This window comes from Astyanax mexicanus, chromosome 8 (genome assembly GCF_023375975.1).
Source record: "Astyanax mexicanus isolate ESR-SI-001 chromosome 8, AstMex3_surface, whole genome shotgun sequence".
NCBI classification, from domain to species: Eukaryota; Metazoa; Chordata; class Actinopteri; order Characiformes; family Acestrorhamphidae; genus Astyanax; species Astyanax mexicanus.
The window spans coordinates 39870615-39895928 of record NC_064415.1 but is presented as its reverse complement, the minus strand read 5'-3'; the positions used below and the strand labels follow the sequence as shown (position 1 = coordinate 39895928).

Genomic DNA, 25314 nt, shown 5'->3' with positions numbered 1-25314 from the left:
CACACACACACACACACACACACACACACACACACACACCATATCATTCACTATTTTATTTCTGTTTGGATTTTACAAAGTAAAATTTCATTCAACATATGGTCAGATACCAAAAGTGTGTTAATATTTGCATCTCAACTTCAGATATATTTCAGTAGCTTAGGATCTCCTGAAAATAATGTCTGGCATTTATTTCCCCTATAAATATTTTTTTATATATATTTTTGGGCAAATAAATGCACAAGAGCTGTACAATATTTACAGCATCTGTTGCTGACTGACGTTCATTACAGGGTGTTTCCTTCAGTTCACTAAATTCAATCAAAGCAGAAAGTACAGAACATTATACACTATACTATACTATAGCCTGGCAATGTCAGTGTGTGATGATGCACAAAATTAAGACATTTTTTATGATATACATTTTGGCCATATTTTCCCGCCATTGATTTTGTGGCAAAAGTATATTTCTAAAATTTCTAAAATATTTTAAATTGTTTTGTTATATACACTAACCCCCCACCTACTGTACAGTGGAGTGAAAATAGTGTTGGCAGCTAGATAGCAGTAGAAGAAGTGTTGGAGTGATGCTTGGCTTGAAATAAAAATTAGCATTTTGCCCTCCATGCAAGTGCATTAACATTTGTTTTTGTTGATTGTGGTCCATTTGTTTATGCTTTAGTGAGTTTATGAGTTGTGTGGATCAATCCAGTAAAGCCTAGTGGGTCTAAAGTGTAAATACAGAGCTCGCAATCATACAAAAAAAAGAAGGGCTTTTGAAGGACCCCCTAAAAAAATCAGGCTTGTCGAATGGGCTTTATTTATCTCTTAAGTGCCACCTCCACAATATACAGCAGAAAAAGGTGGGGCAGGAGAAGACAGGAGAATGTAGCTTTAGCAGTTTTGCCCAAGACCTATCATATTTTTGCGCACTATAAGGCAATCAATAAACATCTTTTTCTGGTCTACTTTTATACATAAGGCGCACTGGATTATAAGGCACATTATGCAACACTAATAAGGAACAGGGGTGTCGCCATGTTTTCCTTCTAATGCAGCAGTTCTCGCAGCTGGGTGGGGGCACAAAAGTGTAATTCTTTAAAAAACATTTGCTTTTCAAGTCCAATGAGCGCTGGATGTTAATCTATACAGATTTATCTCCTGAAAACTTTTATTTGGGTGAGTAAAGAGCTTCCATTTACTTACAGTAAGCTTAGATGTTAGCTAGTCATCAGCTAGCGGTTCATCCCACATAGCTTGTTTTAACACGATAAACAAACAGGCTACAGGCCAATAATACATACCACTCAACGACTTAGAGCTTAGTGCGCTTAGTGGGTAATGCTAATACTGCTGGAGAACTACACTAAAACTCCTGTATAAATTTAAAGATTTTAAGTGTGCCTTATAGTGCAAATAATACAGTATATTGGTGGGACTATATTTACTGTAATGTGCCTCGCCCACTGTCATTTCAATTGTCTTTTTTGTGTTAGAATTTCTGATCATTTTGTATCAAATTGTTTGTTTGAAGTAGGCTACTGCTGAACAGACTGATCTCGAAAGTAGCTAGCTAGGCTCATGCTAACCCAATGTTCCAACAGGCAAGTTAATCTTATATATAGCTAACTAGATTTTAAACACAGCACAAAATGATTAGTGTTGAGGAGCACCGATGAACTAGGATGCTTCTTCAGTGACTTAGGGTCACGGGGTGTTTCGCTTCTTTCAACATCAAGGTTGATCAGACCCCAGCTTCTGTCCCAGCATCAGCCGCCTGTGGATCAACCCTCTTTATCCACAGCCACCTTAAGTCTTTACATAGGGATCGAAAGGCCCTTCTACAGTTGGGCCCAGTTGGTTGAGGACTTTTTAGAGAGAGAGTCTTGCAAAACCTCTACAGCTCAACTCTAGTAGCTCGTATTGAGTCTTCCAGCCCCCTTCCCAGCACTTCTTCACCAGCTCCTTGTAGTTTGGGCAAAATTGTCTGTTTTGTTTCCTCCAAGATGATGGAGTATTATGTCAGTATGCTGGGGAAAACTTCAGCTGCTTCCACCATATAACTTGTATTCTCCATCTTGCAAAGAAGAGGAGCTGCGTCTGTGGTTGAAGGCGCTAAATATAAAACATCAGCACATCTCCTCTTACCATTTTGTGGACAGGAAACTCAATTATACAGGACGTGTTGGTGTTGTGAGGCTGTCAGGGTAACCATTAGCCTTAAAGCTACCCTGTAAGAGCTTCACAAGCACCCGATGCATCTACTTCACTGGAGTTTTTTTACTGAGACATTTCTCTGAGTAATGAAGTTTGAAACAAAATCTTGACAAAATGGTAAGAGAAGATGTATGGGCGTTTTTTGGAACCTGGTTAATATATGTTCCTGTTGTTATATGATGCCCCATGTTATTCACCTTGTTTTGTTATCACTATCACTGTTGCGATCTGTATCAACGGATCTGCTTTCTCACCAGACGTTCTAACACAAAGTAAACCAAGATGCACCTCTCCTCCCCCCTTTGTCAACATGGCAGCTAATTAAACACACATCACTTTGTCTTTATAGCACTGTAAATGCACTCACTGTAAACTCGTGTGCCAAAGGACACAATCCACCACAATCCCCATTGATCCGAGGAAGACTGAGGTTTAAGACAGCTGCACTTGAAGTTGTACAGTAGATGCTGGCAATCATACAGGCAAAGGAAAATCCTCCCACCCCTACCCGCCCCCATCTGATGCCATACTCGACGGGGTGTCTCACTCAGACAGGCCCTCTCTGCTCCGACTGGATATTAGGCTTATTAAGGCTGTCTGCCGCGCTGCCTGACTCACACTAAGCGCCTCCCTGTACAGTAAGAGGGAAGTTGGAGCATATTGATCTGGCAGCCAATCTGTCTGGCTTAAGAGGAGATGAAAGCCTGGCTCGGCCCCGGGCTGAGAAACGAGGCTGTGCTGAACAACTTGAGCTTAACCAGGCTGATTTAAGCCAAGTGTGACTGTGAGTCAGCTCTAGAGAGTGGAACGGGATTCCTGCATCCCTCCTATAGCAGCAGGCAGGTGAAAGGAAGGTGTTAGGTTTAGGAGAGTCTGAGATTCACACTGAAACATTTGAGGGAAAGTGTTTAAAGGATTGCTTCCAACTAGGATTGGGCAGTGGGACTATGTATTATTATTATTATTATTATTATCATGTCATTTTTGTTTGTTCTAACCAAGGACTCTCTCAAAAGTAATGCTTCCAAAAGTCTAGCACCACTGTTGGCTGCTGGTTGCACTATGATGTGTAGCTTATGGCTGGGCGATATATCGAGATTTAAAAAAATATCGATATATTTTCATATGCAATATAAGACGAGACAATATTGTGTACAGGTGCTGGTCAACGAATTAGAATAATTTGAAATAGTGCAATCATGAAATTCTTTGAATGCATTTTCTGTGCAGAAAGCAAATCAGGTGTTCACCGCACCTGTCCTACTCGTTAGACTAATCACAGAACTCGTTACCTGGAAAAAAATTTGCTCAGCTGAGCTTTCCAACAGGCCCATTTAGGCCATTTAACTGTGACACTGTTGTTTTATTGAATTAGAATAATGGAGAAACCGTTTCATTGAATTAGAATAAATGCTCGAATTTTTGTTTTCTGTGAAGAGTGTTCACTGTGCAGTATAAAGTCAGGTTTGAGTAGAATTTCTAAGTTGTAAAATCAATCATGGGTAAGCAGCGTGACCTCTCAACCGGAACAGTGGCTCAAATTCAAGCCCTTCGCCAACAAGGCTTGACCCAAACTAAAATTGCTGAGCAGCTCGGCATCAGCCAGTCTTCCGTCTGCAAAGCTCTCAAGAAAAACTGCAGCAAGCGCACCAACTGTTCCGGCGTCCGAAAAACTTCTGCTCGCGACAACAAGCAGCTGAGAAAGATCGCAGTCAGCAACCGGTTCAAGTCCACTTCCGAGCTCACCGACTTGTGGAACAAGCAGACCGGCGCTGACGTCTCCAGATCAACCACTTACCGTCGTCTGCGCGAACTCGGCTTCAAATCTCGCGTTCCAGCAGTAAAACCGATGCTGAACAAGAAACAAATGGAGAAACGGCTGAAGTGGGCCAAAGAACACGGCGAGTGGACTGCTGAAGACTGGCAGAAAGTGGTCTTCAGTGACGAATCACGCTTCTGCATCTCCTTCGGTGACCAAGGTCCTCGTGTCTGGCGTCGTCGTGGCGAAACCTACAACCACGAGTGCGTGAAAAGATCCGTCAAGTTTCCCCAGAGCGTTATGGTCTGGGGATGCATGTCCGCTCGAGGTGTAGGGAAACTCTGCTTCCTCAAGAAGACTGTCAATGCTGCCGTATATCAAGATGTTCTGGAAACGTTCCTGATTCCGACTGTTGAGGAACAGTTCGGCGAAGAAGACTTCATATTTCAACAGGATCTTGCACCAGCTCATGCGGCAAAGTCGACCAAAGATTGGTTCACTAAAAAACAGCTTGAAGTTTTGGCATGGCCGGCCAACTCGCCTGACCTCAATGTCATTGAAAACCTTTGGGCCATCGTCAAGCGGAAAATTCGCGACAGAAAGCCTACTACGCTGGACCAACTGAAGCAGAACATCGCCACTGCCTGGGAAGCTGTGAGTGCGGAAACTTGCGACAAGCTGGTCAAATCGATGCCGCGGAGACTTCAGGCAGTCATACAAGCCAAGGGGGCAGCCACAAAATACTGAGAAAGTGATGATTGTAATTATAATAAAACTTATTCTAATTCAATGAAACGGTTTCTCCATTATTCTAATTCAATAAAACAACAGTGTCACAGTTAAATGGCCTAAATGGGCCTTTTGGAAAGCTCAGCTGAGCAAATTTTTTTCCAGGTAACGAGTTCTGTGATTAGTCTAACGAGTAGGACAGGTGCGGTGAACACCTGATTTGCTTTCTGCACAAAAAATGCATTCAAAGAATTTCATGATTGCACTATTTCAAATTATTCTAATTCGTTGACCAGCACCTGTATATCGATATAGGCTACGTCGAGTTACAGTGAGCCCCGTCACTTCTCCCTCTGTGTACATCCTCACCTAGCCCCGCATCCCTCCCTCACTAAACACACTACCCCTCCCCCACCACAGTCAGCAGCAGTCAGGGAGCGAGAGCATGAGGTCCACTATTGAGAACTAGTTCGTTTCGACAGAGTTTATTTTGAACTTTACTAGCCGTTGACGGAGGTTTTGCAGTGCAGGAAACTCAGAGACCAGTCCCCTGCATTCTAAATAAAGTGTGGCGTGCACAGAGGACAGATACGAAGCTCATTCAGACGCTGTTCTTTATAAGAACACACAGTGATGGCAGAACCTGATTTTTCAGCGAAACAGCAGCATGTCTCATGTTCTGAAGCATCACCACTGAACTAAACACTGATCTTTAGAGCAGACACACCCACTCTAACCTAAACTGACCAATCAGCTCCTTCACATGGGTATGGGAATAGACCTGACACCGTTTCAGCCCAGATTTACAGAAAACTCAAACTGCACTTTTTCTTAAGCACTTTAGAAGCTCTTTTTCCAAAAGCACAATGTTATTTTTTTATATATCCCTTGTTTTTAGGCTACTTTAAGTGGAAAAATGGGAAAATGTGTTTATAATAAGTATTATTTGAAATGACTTTCAGTTGTTGAGGCTACTCTAATATACAGGATACGGCACTGAATTATAAAAGTACCAATATAAAATTTGGAACATGTAGCATTGTCTCAAAAGTATCTTTTTGATATTACCTTATGAGATGAAAAAAATATCGAGATATATATAGTATATCGCAATTCAGAAAAAAATATCGAGATATAGTTTTTGATCCATATCGCCCAGTCCTAGTGTAGCTCCAACCATCCTTATATGATTTAATGACCAAATAGCCAATTTTCATCTCAGTGCTGTTAAATGTTAAAAGTCTTTCCAACTACAGAGACTAATTCTAAAAGTTGGTTTCAATTACAATCAGATTTTGACACCTTATTCTGCTATATTGTAAGGAGGCGGGGTTACACTTAGGAAAAAAGTGATTGACAGCCTTGGCTGGAACAGACTGTCTGCAGTCTGAAGCTTTCTGTTCTTTACATGGAGTAGCTGATTTGCAGTTGAGCTGTCAGGCAAATATGAGCTGTTGGTCACATTAACAAAAACTCTGTATGAAGTGCTCTGCATTTTTTTCTATAAGTCTGATATTAGCGATAACTATTTAACATTAGTTCAGTTAGACGTGTTGGCCTCTATGTGGGCCAGTGTTCTTATCCAACATTTTTTGCTAGATTCACCATAAAACACTGGTAAATGATTGTCAAATCAGCCTTTAGCTAATTGTTTCTCTCAAATATTTCTAAACTAATGTAAAATTTTCTGAATGTTTAACTGGAATGCCGTCAACCCGGTTGTGACATCAATCCAAGCCTCGACATACAGCTTCTGAATTAAATGGATCACAGCATCAGTGACCTGCAACCCACTCACTGTGTACACTAACAAGTGCAGGCTTTAATAAACTTGAGGAAAAATAATTTATTTTTGGGAAAAAAAAACACATCAAAGGAGTAGAAATGTGCAGCGTGTGCAAGCTCCAGTTCTTTTGATCATCCAGATGGTCTAAATTACAAACTACTTAACAAGTAATAAAAATATACCTGTTAATATTCTCACAGGGTTTTATAATGGCTCATTACCACATTGGAAGCAGCAGCGCGTGTGGTATTCGGAGCGTGACTCAGCGGCACACGCAGAGAGGAGTGACGGCGCTGCCCGTTTGATTGCTTTACATGCCAGCTGGAGAGTGACTGCAGGGCGGTGGCACACACCCAACCTGCGCTGTGACAGCGTGGCCTGCTGCCGGCCGCCACGGCACTGCCAGCTTAGCCTGGCATTAACCTCACTTACTCCCCCCTCCGCGTGCCACTACATTCCGTCTGTCAGCCCCTCAGGCCCACACTTCCTTCGCACACAGGTGACCAATTACTCACCGAGGAGGGTCTGGCCATTTTCATTTCTTTCCTAATCATTCAGTGTAAAACTCATTTAAAGCAATCTGTTACCTTACCAATGGCTGAGATTGCATAAAAATTACAACACTGAATACACAGAGAAATTAAAGTTGGAATGGATGAAAAAAGAACCAGCGATGGCACATTGTTTATTATTTTTCCCCCCCTCCCCCTAGCCAGTTCCCATTACTAGCTAGGTCTCCTAATCACATGATGTAACCAAGGGTGAAGCTAGCATGTCCTTCTTCTGAAACACGAGGCCGACATTCATTGGACAGGTTTACTGTATTTTATGGCCTATGAGGCGTACTGTGTTATAAGGTGTACTATCAATGAAGGCTATTTTCTGGGCTTTTTTCATACATAAAATGCACCGGAATATACGCCGCATTTTAAGCGACAATAGTAAGGAACAACGGGGTCGCACAGCAATCTACACAGATTTCTCTCCTCTTTACTTGAGGGTCCATTGTCTGTAGTAGCTAGTAAAAGAAAATAATCAGAAAAATCAGTCGCTCAAAAAAAAAAAAGTTTTCATGGCGTCGCCCACCTTGGCTCATGACCGCCCACAGGCAGCGCTGAAGCCATGCAATAACACTGTCTCATCAGACAGGAGCTAACAGCGCTAGGACAGCATGGTTTTATTTGTGCAAATAACACATCAGTGTTTATATGCTTTGCCCAGTAATTCAGAGCTAATGAACAAATGGTTAGAATTTGTTCATGGAACACCACCAGCAAAGTACAATTGTATGTTTAAAACAGTGCTGCTTAAACTAGTTTAAAAAAAATCTATTACTCTCTACTGTGGCTAAGCTAACTTTCTACTTTCTGGACCTGGACTTCCCCCCTCTGTGTCTAATTGTAGGTTTACATAGGATCTCCGGAGGATTTGCGTTTTACTCTAAGACTAAATCAGTGGCTGAACTGCACTTTTCAGGGCATTACACGTGTTGTAAAGTAACATATGATATTGCAAAGGCTGTTATAAGTGTAAAAATGTTGTTATTTTAAAACGTTTCTAACTGTCGTCCATCTTGCTGGTGTCGCAGTGCTGTTGACCAATCAGAGCTGATATGTTTGCACATGTAAATATTAATGAGCAAGAGCCAAAAACCTATCGTTTCTTCCCCCTTACTCCTTTAACGGCAGCGTTAAAAGGCAGCGTTATACCGGATCACCGGAGCACTTTTTTTATTTCCCACAAAAAAAGCTCACATGGCATTCTTTCATTCTACAGACCACAACTACACGTTTTAATGGGTGGAATTTAAGCTGATTGCTGAATTCGTTTGAAGATGATCATTCTTTGCTGAATGTATTAATCCCATAAGTGAGATCATACCAACCAGGTACCAGAAACTACAAATCCCACTGGTGGAACCGTACTTTCTAAAGAATTAAAAAGCCATCATCATAAAATGAACACACTTCGTGCTAAATCTTAAGATTCACATTTGTAATTGTTACTTTATTGCAAGTGCTCCAGTAATTCTCGTATGTGAATCTGAGATATTTGAATTAAATTAATTGGGACCATTAAATGAGCACACAGACTTGAGCAGCATATTTGCCTGTCTTCATGCAATATTCACATTGTTTGTCAAGGCACTGCAGTATAAAAATCCTTTTATTCTAGGTTTTATTCTCCTGTATTCTAACACAGTGGCAAATAATAAAGGTATATGTCAATGGGTCCAATACAAAGGCTAAAAAAAATAAGCACAGTGTTTGCACTGTGGTCTTCCTTTTCACTGTAGAAGGTTGCAGTGAGAAGGAGTTTGTGGTGTGAGACAGTGATTTGCAGTACAGAGCTTCCGAAAGACACTGATAGAAGCCGTGAGACAAGCGCCCATGTACCAACTGTTCATACCAACTGTTCCTGTACTGTATGTATGCAGCATCACTCACACACACACACACATCCTGCAGACAGACAAAAGAAGTGCTTAGGACTCTTCTCAGTGTTTGTTTAGAGCATTTTAGACCTAATTCACATGTATCCAGTATAAAAAAACATTAGAGGTTTGCTTATTACCACTATTGTGTACACAATGGAGAAAAAGACATAGAAAAGTGAATTTTGTTTCTATCCCCATAAAAAATGAAACTGTCATAATGAATAGTGTGGGTTTACTTTGCTTTTTTGTTACTTAATCAACACTGTCAGTAAATATCAGCGAGTAATCCAGCTCAGAAAAAAAACAGAACATAAAATCCTTTAATTTTCCCAAAAATCGAAAATATATTAATTCTATTGGTCAGGTTGTAAGGTGCAGTAAAGCCACTCTGTTGACGTACAACACTATAAAGGCATTTCAGTGATGTTTCTCTATCACCAAGGCTGGAGCAGTATTAGCATTAGCTGCTAATCACAGCACAAGGTCTTTTGACATTCAGAGGTGAGTATATCAGACTGTAGTCTGTGTGTTTACCGTGTTAAAACAAGCTACGCGGGACAAATCGCTAGCTGATAGCACCCTAGCTTACCGGAACACAGTCAGGCAGCATCTAAGCCCTGCTAACCACGCTAAAATACGGGAAATCTTAGCTTACTGTAGGTAAATGGAAGCACTTTACTCAAATAAACATTTCATAGGAGAGAAATCTGTGTAGATTAACCAGAGCCTTTTAAAACATTACCTAAAAAATTCTAAGAACATCCAGATAAGGTTATAAGAAATTGTTAGCTAAGTATCAGTATCAGCAAGTACAAAAATATATATACTTGTTCTCGTACTCGCTTGGATAAAAAGGGTATCTATGCAACTCTAAAAAACTAAAGTTGTTATTGTGGTTTGGTTTAGTCTCTCTTGAGCTGCTGTTCTAAAGGAACGTCCATGCTTGTGCTTACTGACCGCTGCTGACTGAGCTTGCCGGGAGGATGTCAATCTGGCCGTAATGTGTGTTACCACAGAGTAGGTCAAAAACTGGCTGTGTGAAGCCTGTCATGGGCTTCCCTTTTTCTGACTCTGGGCCAAGCTCTAAAGCTCCCTGTATACAACAGCATGCCATGATTCAGCACTTTCACTCACACAGTTTCTCTCTCCCTTTCTCTCTCTCTGTTTTTTCTCTCTCGCTCTTGATTCTCTCTCTGGGTGTTGTCAAACGTAGTTCATTGAACTCAGTTCTGTTGAAGTGAGTCTGAAAGGGAATCTGCTGCAGCTGACCTCAGTGCTTTTCATGTTCACAGTGAGGGCACTCATGTCCCTACCCGGTTCTCTTCTGCACTGCCGACACCTCAGACAACTTTCTGTTTACTCTGCAGCTCTTTTGGAACTCTTCACTTCACTTGGTTAAAATTGAATTATGGGTAGTGGTGTTCAAGTATACCGTATCTATGAAGAGTTACTTTCTTCTACTTTGAGTTTGAATTTACTGTCATTTAATATCAAATAATTATTGGTCGTTTTGTACTATTTAAGAACTAAACAGCTACTAAATCTCCTACAGATTTATAAAGTAGTTAACTTTGCTAGCTCAACATTCCGGCACTCTAGCAAACCTTATTTGAAGGTATTTAGAGAAGAACTAGCTTATAAACATAACACAAAAAATAGGGCTGTCAACGTTAAAGAATTAATGCACAATTAATTTAAAATCAGTAACGCATTACTATTTTTATGCAAGTTAATTACGCCACCCATTTTGACCCGAACTTCCGCCACGTTCTGCCCCACTCCCGCCCAATACGCAGGTTTGGGAACGCTCTGGAGCCGTTCTCTGTTCAGTCTATAAAGAGCTTTGGGTCATGCACAAAGCACACTGGAGCAGATAGGACTCTCACACTCACTCTGGCGGTATTCCACTTTATTTGTTAGTTCATACACAAGCTACTGCAGCACTAAACCACATAAATTGTGGTACTTCTAGGTCCAGCAGTCTGCGTGGTACACTCTGGTACTCTATGCTTTCAGCATGGCTACACACGTAAGAGGCTGCACCCTTAGTGTAAGAGTCTCTTAAAGAGACAGTGTACACATTACTAAATACTGGCCGTTACATATTTCCAGCCATTTAAATGGTCATTCCCCCATTGTGAACGGAGATTTTTATACTCAGCAAATTAAGGTCTAATTCAGTAATCCTTCAAACCAAGCTGAGACAATTACAAGAAAGTAAAAAAAAATGTTTCCTCTATCCAATTTGTCATGCATTCCTTATTCCAGCACCCAATGTTGGCTTTATCACCCCTCAAACATATATAAACTAGTATAATACTAGTATAAACTAGTATTTTAATTCACACCACTAATATAAATATAAAAGCATTTTTAATTTCTTACAATGTTTATTTTATTTACATTTAAATATCCCCTATAAAAACTTAAGAACAAGTGTGATTAATCGCAGTTCATCACATTGAATATTGTCGTGATTAATTGGATAAAACATTTTAATTAATTGACACCACAAAAAAATTATATAGTGTTGTGGAACATCTTACTTATATCTATCCTTTACAAGAAGAGGGCCTGCATTTATGTCCAGAAAAAGTGTCCATGTGGGGCTTGAATGGGTGGCCGAACTAGAAACAAGAAAGTTTTGTACATGGATTTCTTGTGGGCCTCACAAATGGAAGCTAGTGATGGATCCCTTCAGTGTCAGTGCTGGGAGCAGGGGAGAAGGTGGGGGGGTTAAATAAGATCCTAAATGGGACCTATGTGAGTTCACGGTAGGCTGTAATAATGGGACCTATTTTTAAAGCCCAAATGGGTCCCACTAGCAACATAAACATAGGCTACGTTCACATTACCAGGCTGAACTGAGTCAAATCTGATTTTTTGGTTCAAAGTGGCTCAGTGTAAACGTGCCAAATCTGATTTTTCAAATCAGATTTTAATCACTTTCATATGTGGTCCTAAATCGGATACGTATCTGATCCATGGACATGCAAAATTAATGTGAACAGTCAATTCAGAATTCATCCATCTTTTTGCTTATATGCATGCGCTACATGCTTCTTTCTCGTACCCTCACATCTCTTGGAGCAGCTGTGCAGCTGTAGCTGCAAAAACAGCAAAAGCAAACCGCCTGCCTTTTTTCACCTCCTCGACCTGAACATTTACATTTACATTTGTAAATGTGAACCGTCAAGATGGCCAAATCCAATCTGAGCAAATATCGGAGTCCACACATCACACCTGCTCTTACCATTTTGAAAATCCATAGAGCTTCAGTGTTGTGGACGTATCAGGTGCTGTTGACTCCGGTATGTTCATTGTATCAGGTAATACTAACTGAATATGTTATCTTATCACGGTGGTTAAAATCTACATCAATGGATGCACTGTTGGATGCACTGTTGCACAACTTCCAACACTCCTTGTTTGTCATAAAAAATAAGGTGGGAAACCAATCTGATTAGCTTTGCCAGGATAAAAACCTTGATCAAAAAGAAAAATACCCCAACAGTGCAAACAAGCTATTAAAACCAATATGGCTGCTTTGGGTGATCTGCTTTGAACATTGTATATACTCTGGGTTGTGTGTAACTCAGGGAGGGGGGATAACTGCATTATGGCACATCTCGCATCACCCTTTAATCAAGATAAATTCACTGTAATAATTGGGCTTTCATATTCCTGTAATATGACAGTCCTGCAGTCTATATGCAATCACATCCTAACCCAGGGAAAGCTGTTCTCCTGAGAGCTTTGTGTTTAAGCTCTTGCAGACTGGGGTGGTGTCTTGTTCAGTTAAGTTTGTTTTTGGGTCTATATAGATGGTTTGAGGTTGTTTAATGAGTTTACATGTGTTAAAGGAGCATTGAGCCTCAGACCCTGTTTAAACATTTTCACACGTTGTTTTTTTTTTTTTTTTGGTGCCAGTATCTTACAGCACTCTTGGCCAAGCACAGGTACCAATCAAGGGCGGAATGCCACGTTAACTTTTCCAGGCAGTGTAATACATCATTAGGCAGGGCTTCTGTACTTCCCTTTTTAAAATCTATCGCATTTAATTTTACACGTTCTACAAATATTGAAACAAAAAAAAACACCAGTCTGGCTCCACACACTGCAGAATTTAATGCTGCATTTTTGCAACCATACAAGAGGTCCATATTGAGGAACCTGCAGCAACTCACAAAAAAAGGATCTCAGAATCAGCTAGAAATTATAGGCCGATCTGATATGTGTTCACACAGTTAGAGGGGCCTTGAGTCTGAGACCCTGATTAAATATGGTCATGTTATTCTAGGGCTACAACTAATGATTATTTTGGTAGTCGACTAATCTGATGATTTTTTTTTTTTAGATTAGTTCAGAAATCAATATTTGGTTAAATAACCCTGGTTTTTAATCAGTTTTCATGCATCTTGGCATGTTCTCCTCCACCAGTCTTACACACTGCTTTTGGATAACTTTATGCCACTCCTGTTAGAAACATTTAAGCAGATCAGTTTGGGTTGATGGCTTGTGATCATCCATCTTCCTCTTTATTATATTCAAGAGGTTTTCAATTTAGTAAAATCAAATAAACTCATAATTTTTAAGTGGTCTCTTATTTTATAATCGCAATACAGCAAAATATCTTAATGTAATTATTTTTTTCAATATCGTGCAGTCCTGGTCGAAAATGGTGGATTTTGAGAGGGCATTGTGAGCCATTATGCTTTGGCACAGTTATAATTTTTCATTGTTTCTCTGCTGTGTTTCCTAGATGGGAAAACTAGGATACTGTCTCTAATGAAAATCCCCTGAGTCACAGTGGTGGTAATGAAATCAATAACCTCATCTTTTTTTAATAGTGTTCTTGAAATAGAAAATTCGTTGAGCTTTTTATCACCATTATTTGATTTGTTTCTTCTGAAAAATAAGAAGCTTTTTGTATCCTTCCTCTGTTACAGTTTATTGGCCTTTTATTCTGTAAACACATTCAGATTTGTCACATTCAAGGTCCTGCTCTGTGATCTTGGCCCGCTCCTTATGTTCGCTTTGTCTAGATTCCTGGACCCTGGGCCAAATGCAGTGCGCTGTGCGGGAAACTCCTGCCCACTTCTTGGAATCCAAATTATTAAATGGATCAAATGGTCAGATTTATCTGTGTAGCTGGCATGCTTTCTGGTAAGGCAGTATCTGCATTTAGCTCACTCGTACTGCTGTATAACTGCATGGGCTGGGAGGGGTCTCTCCCCCTGGTCCAGTGTGGGCTGATGGGCATCCTGGCTCTTTTCTTTTTTCATGCGTGAGTGCTTCTGGCCTGCACTCATTAGTGCCATTATAGGAATCCCTTTCATTGCTGTATTAGGCACCAGAGCCTGCTGTGTGCGGAGCTCCACTGTGGCCCAGTCAGTGCAGATGAGAGAAGAGGACTATTCGCCCCCACAGGACCCTCACAGACCATCTTCTCTCACGCTAAACGTGCAGCTGCCACTCGAGTGTACGACGCTCAAGTGTGTGCCCACTAGCCAGAACGATTCCCGTCATTCTCGCCCGCGTTTCCAGCTTCAACCCCGGCCGTACTCGAAACTACTTTCAGCAGAAGTGGAGGCGCCTATTTTTAGGCTGTGGCCTTCTCCCTTCTTGTGTCTTTCTATCTCTTTGTGTTTGTATGCACCTTGTGACCCCCACCAGTGTTTTGCCTAAACAGTCTCTCTCTCTCTTTTTTTTTTTCTTCTCTCTCTCTCTCCCGCCCTCTCTCGTCCCTTTCAAATGCAATACGAGAGGACAAAGGCCAGCCTCAGCTTTGCTCTGGCCTGTCATAGCACACTTTCTCTCTTTCACCCTTCATTCTTGTCTTTCTCCTCCCTCTCACACTTCAGGGCACACACACCACACACTACACACACAAGATAGATGCACACACTACACACACACACTCACACACAATGCGGATTTAAATCTGTTTAAACCACATCAGTCACTATAATGAAATGAAATAAACTTGTTTTGCATATTTGAAGACTTTGTGAAGCTTCAAGAAAATTTGTTCTTAAAACCTGCACATCTTTTATATTTGTCTTTTTATATTGTAACAGTTATATAAAAGTTTTTGTTGTAGTATTTGAGCTTTGTTAAGTTTGTAAGGACAGTTACCTGGCAACCATTTCTAAAATGTCCTGGAAATATTAGTGAGGCCCTGGAAAAGTTAACTCAAGTCAAGTTAATTTAAGAGGTACAGGTACACAGTGTAACAAAATTATGTTCCTCTGGAATCATGGTGCAACATGGAACAACAATACAATATACAATAAATTAGCTTGTAACGAATGTGCAACATATAACTATGACGCTACAATAAATACAGCAGACAAAAGACAGTTTAACGGACAGGACCATGCAGTACTGATACAGTGCAAATAAATGCACCTAAAAAAACTAAAAAAGCAAATAAAATCTATGGTGAATATTGGAATCTTGGTAAAAACAAAAAAAAACTACAAGTAGGTTTAAAAAAAAAAATCTTATATATATTTATTTTTAAGGAAAAATCAACAGAAGCAAAGCCTTATTCCATATATTTCATATATTTAAGCAGTTAGTGCTGTGGACCGTTTCATAATCATGCCTCTTCTATGCCTTAATTCGAATTCACTCGGACGGAGTGATTAACTCTAATTTATAATGAATGTCAACAGAAACGTGTTTCACTTGTAATACCAATCTAAATCACAGATGTGTAGCTTAAAGTGTTTTTGTCATTATGGAAATGGGGTCCTTAAAGAACAGTGATTAACTGTTGACCACCCATTGACCCTCAGTAGGCTCACAGCTATGGGCTCATCTATCATGAAATTATTCTGAAGTTAATTATCTAGAGTGAGGAAGACGATCTCTAACCGAGAGAGATTAATGATTCTTAAATGGACTTACTCATCATAGTTGGTTTTTGATGCAGTTGTGGGTACTAAAGTTTATTTAATACACAGTACGCTGCAGCGGATTTAAGCAATGAAGAAAGTTGTTAGTTATTTATTTACTTGCAAAGACACCGATTCACATTTATAGAGATCTAACATAAATGCAACAAAACTTACTCACTTTGAAGAAAGTATTTTCAGAACTTCCTGCACATGTTAAAGTAAATGCATCAAAACTGACAATGTAATTATTATTTTGGTTCCACTGCTTCACTGATTGATTGAGTTTGTCTTTATAGTAACACTGTAGTGATTTTTGAAGTATTTGGGTCAGTAACCAAGTCATTTTTCAGGCTCCACCAGTGCTCTCATTAAACGCAGCATTTAGTAAAATTGCTCCATAGCTCACCTCTGTCCATCCAGGCGGTCTGTGTCTGGGCTTTGTCCACTGCAGAACTGCAGATAAATGGCAGCGTTTGGGGAAAGGACGTACCGCAGCCCTTATTAACATGTGGTGGTGTGTTTTCTGCTGTGATTCGTCCTTCGTCTGAAGACCACCTGTATTTTCACACACGCATTCATTTGGAAAAAAAAAAAAAATCAATAGGATGATTTAGCAGCTGCAGCACGAGCGAGGGGACAGTGAGCCAGCTTTTAACCTCCTGATAGTAAAGCTGTGTTTACTGTTCACCATCACAGCCCAGCATTCAGCCTCCATTCCACCATAATCTATAGTCATTATTATCACTGGTTGGGCTCTCCAGCATCCTCCATTGATTTGTGGGGTTATGGATCAGAAAGCTCTGTGTAGAGAAACTGTAAGTGTGTGTGTGTGTGAAAAGATGTGATTTTGATTAGCTGTTTTCATATGGCAATGTATTTGAATTGAATTTACCCATAGTATAGTATTTACATATAAAATTAATGGGGTGCACTCTCATCATTGTGAAATAACACAGCAGCAACCTAGCAATACTAAAGCACTCATCAAACAAACATTTTGAAACACCATAGCAACCACCTAGCTCCACCATAGCAATCACATAGCAGCAACAAACACCTTGCAACAACTATCAGACTTAAAACAACCACTTAGCAACACCATAGGCACCACCTAGCAGCTCTAATGCCTCCCCCTAGAAAACAATATGACCTACTTAGTAATACCATAGGAGCAGCCTAGCAACCACTTTACAACATCATATGACATAGCAATGCTATGAAAACCACTTTGCGTTTATTACATAACACAACAAAAACACTTGACAACAGGATAGCAACCAATCGCATCAGGATTAATGAAAGCCACTTTGCAGCACCATAGGAACCACCTAAACAACGCAAAAGAAAAACTTACCTACACCATAGCCAAAACCCCCAAAACTAACACCACAATTGGAGCAGCCTTTTAACAATATAATATGTCCTAACATTACCATAGCAACCATGTAGTTACAACTATACAACTTACTAGCAGCCACTTTTTAATATCATAGCATCCACCTGGCATCACCATCACAACTGCCTTGCAATATTATAGCAACCATCTCGCAACATCAGAGCAACCACCTGCACTATTAGAAGAAACACATTGGAAAACCTTGTCATTCATTGTGGTCCAACATCAAGGTTATTAACAAGAGTTTATACTGCTTTTGCTTGAGTATCTGTCTCTATAATCCAGTAAGGTATTTAAACTGCTATTTCTACTACTATTTTGGAGCATTGCTTTGAGAATTTGATTGCATTAACCAAGGTGTTGAGGTGTTGGAAATGTACCACCCCACCTCATTCCAAACTCCCTGGCTTCTCCCCAAAAATTAAAGTGAATTAAAGAACCATTATTCCAAAGAACACAGTTCCACTGATCCACAACTCAATGCAAGCAACCTCATGAAATACCATATCACTCACCTACCTATCTAATGGTCATTATATTCAATATAGGACTATTACATAATAAACATAAATGTACCGTATTTTTATATTTTCTAGTCTATTTTCATACACAAGGTGCACTGGATTATAAGGTGCATTTTGTGACACTAGTAAGGAACAGGGGTGTCATCATGGTTTTCTTCTAATTCAGCAGGTGTCGCTGCTGGGTGGTGGTGGGGGGGTAACTAAAAGCTAAGCTAAGTAAATGTAGCTTGTTTTAATACGGTAAACGCACAGACTACTACAGTACAATATACTCACCTCTGAGCGGCGAACGAGCTAGCACTTAATGCAGATAGTGGCTAATGCTAATACTGCTGCAGCAGTGCTAGATTAGCAGCAGGCCACAGTCCAATATGCTCACCTTTGAACGGCGAAAGAGCTAACGCTTAACAGGATTAGAGGCTAATCTAATGCTAATATTGCTCCAGCAGTGCTAGCCAGGGTTAGCAACAGACTACAGTCTGGTATACTCTACTCGGAACAGCGAAATAGCTAGTGCTTAGCGGCTAATGCTAATACTGCTGCACCCTCGATGCTGAAGAACTAAACTGAAACTCCTGTATAATGCAGCACTTTAGTAGAGTGGCTTTACTGCTTCTTACAACCTGATTGATAAAATTCATACACAAGATTTACTGAATTATAAGGCGCACTGACGATTTTTGGGTTCTCTGAAAATTAAAGGGTTTTAATTGCGCCTTATAGTGTGAAAAATGACTGTAGCATTAATCAAATGTGAAGCAAAATGATGGTCAACTGACTGTTGTATGATAAACGATTTATATTATTATGGTTTCATTATTAATCAACTTCATCCCTCTCTTTCTTTTTCTCTTTGTGTTGCAGTTCTGCTGACGAGAAGTTTCGCTGGAACAATCAAGGTACAGTGGAATGCATGGAAATCTGAATCACAGCTCTGTGTGTGTGTGTGTGTTTTTGTGTGTGTATTTTTGTCTCAGCTAGTAGTCGTGTGTGCAGCTAATGATGTAAGGCTTCACGGATGCCGCTCAGCGGATGAAGAAGCGAAGAGGCGCTCCTCGAAGCCGAGTGCACGACAGCTGTCACCATCAGTCAGGGCCTGTGGCAGCGGAACTGCGCTCGTCAAACAGGAAATATGGCCCTTCTGACTTGATTGACTGCGTTACAGCAGGAGCGTTAGCCAAAGATAACGCCCTCCGCCCCGCACAAAATCAAGCACGGCCAGAGGAGAGCGGAGAGGCTGAGACGTGGAGGAAGCCAAAGTGCATGAATTATTTATGGGAGTGGGTGGGCGGTTAACTCCAGACTGTTTCAAATCTCAGCCTCCTGCGCAGGTACAGTGGAAGAGGCACGTTAATCAAGCAGCCACACTTACCTCCGCGTTAATGAGTGATGGGAGCTGCTAGCCTGAATATAATTACTATACTCAGGACTTTGCGCTGCCACTATCATGCCAAATTCACTGCCGGTCAAAAGTATTAGAACACCTCCAATTATTTCTGTAGTCCACTGGCAGTGCGTCAGATTTTCTTGTTTTGCCCTCTCAGCTGTAACTTTCTTACTGACACTCCACCTGTCACACAACTTGCAGCTCCAGCTCTTCTCTTCACAGTTGGAAATGTTGAGACTTTCAGAGGTTCAGTGTTAAGCTGTGCTGTAAGATGTTTTCATGTCACTTGCCAATCACACAGACCCACACCCTGCTGAACAATTCAGCTCTTTGCTGAGACCAGCTTTTGCTGGGAAGTGATTTTAGATGGTCTAAGCTGGTCTTTGATGATCAAGGTGGATAAATAAGTGATCATCCAAGATATAACATACCATATGATGGGAAGCCATTGTAGACAAGTGTGTTTATGTTTTATTTTGAATTTTATGGAATAGCTTGTCTATCAGCATGGTCTAGCTGGTCGACTAGCTTAATTATGGTGGCTGTAGTGGTCAGCAAGCTGGTTTTCTTGCTTGGTAAGGGTGGTCATATTTGTAAATCAGCAAAACCATTAAACTTAAACAAAACATACCCTGTGCTGGTCAAGATCTAAGCTGGTTTACCAGTTTGATTCACCCTGCATTCACACTGGAAGGCAACAGGCAATCATTTAGTTCCTATGGGAGAGCAGTATTTGTAGCCGTGGAAAGGGACAGAGCAACAAGCGACAAACTGAGTTGAGATTATCTGCAAATTATTATGATGTGGTGAAGTGACATTCTACACTAATTGGCCAAACAATTTCTTTCACAGACATGATGGCCTGAGGTCCCCACCTTCTGCCTAGGTATTCTTAGGTATTCTTATGGATCCTGCGAGTGCAGACCTTTACTTTATGTCCTATGCAGTGTGGTTCTGTGCATTGTTTAGAATTTTATATGATGCGGTTTTGTACAAATACAGGGCGATTCTCAGAAAAATGAAGCTTGGAAGAAAGAAGTGGATAGCTCGATACGTAGTTTTCTAACATTCTAACCGGCCAGATGAACAGTGTCGAATACACCCACAAGAGACAAAAGTGGGGCTGCCAGTGTGAATGTGGAGTAATTTGAGTGAAAATGGCCGCTTTTGTTGAGAGCTTTCATAGTTTTCTGGTTTTAGTTAATTTTGTTTTGCTTCACTTACAATATGTTTACTCTTTACCTTCTTACAATTTAAGCTCACAGGAATATGGGCTTATTTTAGGTTATTTCCTGGACTTGTACAGCTTAAAGTAGAAATCTGGTGTGGATTTCGGATGTAGTGAAACATGAGGAGTGTGAACTTTGGTTAAATAGCCCCCCTCCATTAACCAATAGCATTCTGAAATACAATGCTTTTAGCTGATGCTCCCAACAGGCTTACAATGCTAGTGATAGGGGCATAGCATTGCCCATGCAAAGAAACAAGCTAAAAGTAGCTCCACACTTCATTGGTAGAATTATGAGGCCTCTAACACTTAAAAGAGGCACTAAGAACATTGAAAGTACACATGTAGTTTGTTAAAAGTCTGTTAACACACACATTACCTTGAGGTAGTTCTCTGGTTGCCGCCATCTTGAAATTAAGTAACGATATTTCGACTGCTGAGCACAAATTAATAGGTAGTATAGGGAAATTCTACTTATGAAGTTTGGAGCTAGCTTGAGCTTGTAAATAGTGTAAAAGTAGTGATTCCTTTGCAATAGCCAACGCTATGTTCCTGTTTTTAGCTTTGTAAGCCTGTTGGGAGCATTGGCTAAAAGCACTGTATTATGTTTCACTACATCAAAAATACATTTTACACCAGATTTCCCCTTTAATGTACTATGCAGAAAAAACTATTCAAAAACACTAGGTACATTTTATAAGCAAGGTTTTTAGTCTTTCTTTGATTTGCCATAAAGACAGGCAGCACAGGGATTGAGGAAGCAGCAGTGGACTTAAATTAAATAAAGGGAAAATAACAGCAATGAGAAGTTTTAATTGGGATCTTAAAGTACTTGATTTTTCTTTTGTGCTTTTGTAAAGTGGGAAAATATAGATTTCTTTCTTTCAGGTATGAAAGAAATCTACATTTTGCCACTTGACAAAAGTGGCAAACGTTAATTTAAGTTCACTGCTGCATCCACAATGCTGCAAACCGTGGTAAGGACCAAATAACCACAATTTGGTCTAGCAAAAAGAGGTGGTCACATTCATTCGCAGCAAAAAAGCTCTTTTCCAGATGTTTCAGACATTCAGAACAGTTACAGGAAGGTGAGACACCCTGTTGTCATCCATTGAACCAAAAAAAAAAAAAAAAACGATGTTGTGCCGAATTCTGACTTCCCTTATGAGCAACAAGCAGCCGTTAGGGTGAAAATGATTACACTGCCGATTCCTCGTCTTTTCTGTAGATTAACTCTTATTTATTATGAGAATCAAGCAGAATCTGAAGCTAATCTTTTACATTCATTCTGCCATGTGGTGCACATCACTCAAAAGGAGTAGAGTTATATCAGGGAGGCAGAATTCGGCACAACACTGGGAAAGGCAACTTCCCAGACTAACACCATTCTACAAATTTAATTCGTGTCAAGTATGCAAAGATGTAGCTCACGAAAATATGTCAATAGGACATTGCATAGTTCTAGTGTAAAACCAAACCTAACTGCACTAAATGTGTTTAATGTAACCAACACGTGAACCTTGGTTCAGACGCTGATTTCTCAGTGTTCAGCAGATTAAGGAAACAGTACATGTCCATAAAGTGATGTTCAAATCCCAGAAATGACCTCCAAACCTGTGGTCAGACCTCTGTCCAAGTAAAAATTCTGCAATTTGGCACTTTGCTTCTCAGTAATGTAAAAGCAGCAGAACTTGCAGTCAGAATTCTGCTGCAAATGTGCTTCAGCTCTAACTTTAGCTGCTTCACGCTGGTATGAAAGTTTCTTGCTGTCAGCTTTGCCCCAGCTGCCAGCGTTCTCAGACACAGTGTCACAGTCTCTCTGCTGAACCATCGCTCATGAAAGGGCACTGCTTTTTTTTTTTTGCTCCAGCTTTGTGTTTTGGTGATGGCCTTTCAAACTGGAGCCGGTGTAATTTCCTCCTCTTATCCTTTTGCAGACGGACAGAAGGATATAGAAGAAGAGCTCACCACCGGCCTGGAGCTCGTGGACTCCTGCATCAGATCTCTGCAAGAGTCTGGAATTCTGGATTCACAGGAATTTGCAACAGGAGAAAGTAAGGAACACTCATTTTTAGTGATGCTCACTGTCTGGGTGTAAATCTCTAGTCTCAGAGTGATAAGGAGTCTTTAGCAGAAGATTGAATCAAGAAGACTCCACCACATTGCACAATGCTTGAGTTGTCAAACCTTTAATAAAGTTTAGATTTGCATTTTAGAGCGTTAGGAATGCTGTACAAAGCCGATTACCTATATCTGCAGACATAAAAAATAGGGAGTTATCATTCATTTTCTCATAATTGAACAGAAAATTATAGGAACAATGCACAAATTTTTATTTTCCCTTTTTTTGGAGGCACGACGCCATATTTCAGTTAGAGACACACCTTATTAAGAGCCAAAAACATTGAGTACATTCTCTGACAACACGCTAAATAACGAGCTAAAGATGCTGGAGAGCTTAAGCAATAATTAGCATGTTTTATAGTTAAGAAATGAGCACACAATTTATATTTAGCAGTTTAGGAGGAGGACCGTGCCTGAAGCTCCTCTCCCCCATTGCATAACTTCCCATAAATCCTTACGGAGGCTGATTATCTAGCTTGAAGCAGAAGTCACCTAGAAATGTATCCAAAGTTCTCAGAAGTGTCTGCATTCATAAAGAGACCTTTTTGAGGCTTTTAATAGTAAGTTGAAAGTGAATGAATAAAAAAATGCATATATAACGTATGTTAACTTGTTCTTTGATTTGCACATACAATGGGGGAAAAATCTTGTATTTGCTTTTATTTTAATGCAGACAGTATTTTTAATATTTTAAGTTGTGGGGCTCCAGGTGGGCTCCAAGCGCTGACACTATGATCACCTTGCCATCGGCTACTGGAGCCCTGAGAGAGCAAAATTGGCCTTGCTTTCTCTGGGTGGGTAGAACACTCCTGGTGTGTTGAGGCATCACTAGTGATAGGGGGAGTCCTAATGAGTGGGTTGGGTAATTAGCCTAGTAAATTGGAGAGAAATTGGGATAAAAAGAGAAAGAAAGAAAAAAGAGACAAAATATTTGAAGTTGTTTTAACTTCATTTAATTTAATGATATACATCCATTCTTCCTGCAAACACATTTTAAGCTATACATGACCATTGTCATGTTTCTCATTTTTTTAAATTTCACATGCTTTCTATTGTAGACAGGTCAGACCAATCCAGTAACCATGCCCTTTTTTTTTTTTTTTTTTTTTTAAGTCATGACTTTGTAATATTTGCAACTTTTGCTGTTTGTACATCACTGAAAATCATGTCATATTGAGGACAGGTTATGTTGCTTAAAGGTTCATTTCCAGTTGTTAGCATCCAGGTAAACCAACTCCAACCCTGCAAAGCACAGCTTTTAGTATCTCAACTAACCTGCTCCTACTCTGTGTATTCTAGCTGCTGTTCTTGGAAGCATCTCAGCTTCAACCATACTGAATCCAGCTTTTAGCATCATGGCTAACCTGGTCCAATCCTGTCTAGCCTGCTTCAGACTTTTAAACAGTGTATCGTGTTAGCATGTTGTTAGAGGACTTGGTGCATAAAAGATTAGAGTTTTTGGTGGAGGAATTTTGGACGGTTGCTTTAACCTGAGCTATGAAAAATACAGACATCATTCTCTGTTCAAGAGTCCAGTTATCCACTACAGTTTTACATAGAAAACAGTTGTTTGATTTTCTATTAATGTTTAAAATGTCAGATTTAGCAGCTTTCACCTTTAAAGGCGAGGTTTGAACTTGCAGATTAGTATTATTAAATTGACTATAATCAGGGACATAATGGTTCCATCAGTGCTGAATCCCCACCAGCAGAAAAATGTGTAGTAGTGCACAGAAGCAGTTTTGCACCCTTAGCTCTGGAGGAGGCATGACAAAGTAGTGAGGTTTCAGTGCTCACACCTTTACAGCAGAACAGGCAGCATTCACAACCTTTGTCTGACACTCTCGAATCAGTCCCAGATGCGTTTACCTGAAGAGGTATGGTCCTGATTTCCACTGATAGAAAGATAGAAAGGCTAGATGCAGTCATACAGTCACAGTGTGGAGAAAGAAGTGAATCTTGCGAGATGGGAGCGAGAATTGAATGTGCCAGATGCAGGAGCAGATAATAGAAGCTTGCAGGTGTTCGCTCCTCAGGGCCTGCTCCCGCTGCGGTTGGTATTCACCTCCTTTCACTGGGAGAACCCTCTGCACATGGCGCTATTCAGCTGACACACCACAGAGCACTACCTGTCATGCCACATTATGAATGTCAATGGCTGGATGTGTGAATTACTGCTCGTCGGGTTATTGACACTGCTCGTGATTTGTGGCTTCTTTTTTTTTTATTGCTCACACAATTTGGGGAACAAATTCAAGCTGCGATAAACATCAAATAATGCAGCTGTAAAGTAATCACGTGCATTCATCCCGCTGAAAAGATCAGGCCGATCTGCTCTGAAACTGAGAGATATGTACAGAGCAGCCTGAAAAGCAGACAAGTCGGGAAAGTTCAGCTAAGCCTCTTAGCTAATGTCTGCTGCTTTCAAATGTTACTTTCTGGTATTTGACTAAAGATGGCTGAGAAGCTACTAAGGCTTTTACTTTTGTTTTTTTGGGATGTGGCTGATTTGTGGCCTTGGGAATTTTTAGGCTTTAACATATTTAATATCTTTATTTTAAATGTCATAGCTGCATTTCAGTTTTTAAAAATATGTACTATATTATAAGAATGTCCAGATTGATTGGGGCAAATCCAGGTAAATTTGTAAAGATTAAAAATAACAAAATTTTACTTCAGTATTAATTAGCAGCACATCTTATCTACAAAGTGTGAGGCTATATTATTTACACAAACAGAAAGATCAAATCAGATCCTTATTTTAGTCTCTGTATGAGAAGAAAAAACTATTCATTCAGCTTCAGTTTATTCCAGGTAACTTT

General features: G+C 40.2%; 1 protein-coding gene across 4 annotated transcripts in view; it reads left to right on the top strand.

Annotated features, from left to right (window-relative positions):
* ctnnd2b (catenin (cadherin-associated protein), delta 2b) overlaps positions 1–25314 on the top strand; it is a 176298-nt gene that overhangs the window by 78568 nt on the left and 72416 nt on the right. For all 4 annotated transcript variants that reach the window (XM_007260188.4, XM_049482057.1, XM_049482056.1 and 1 more), the window contains exons 4-5: positions 18618–18652; positions 22306–22422. In XM_007260188.4, coding sequence (XP_007260250.1) covers positions 18618–18652; positions 22306–22422 — 152 coding nt within the window. The remainder of the gene's footprint in view (positions 1–18617; positions 18653–22305; positions 22423–25314) is intronic.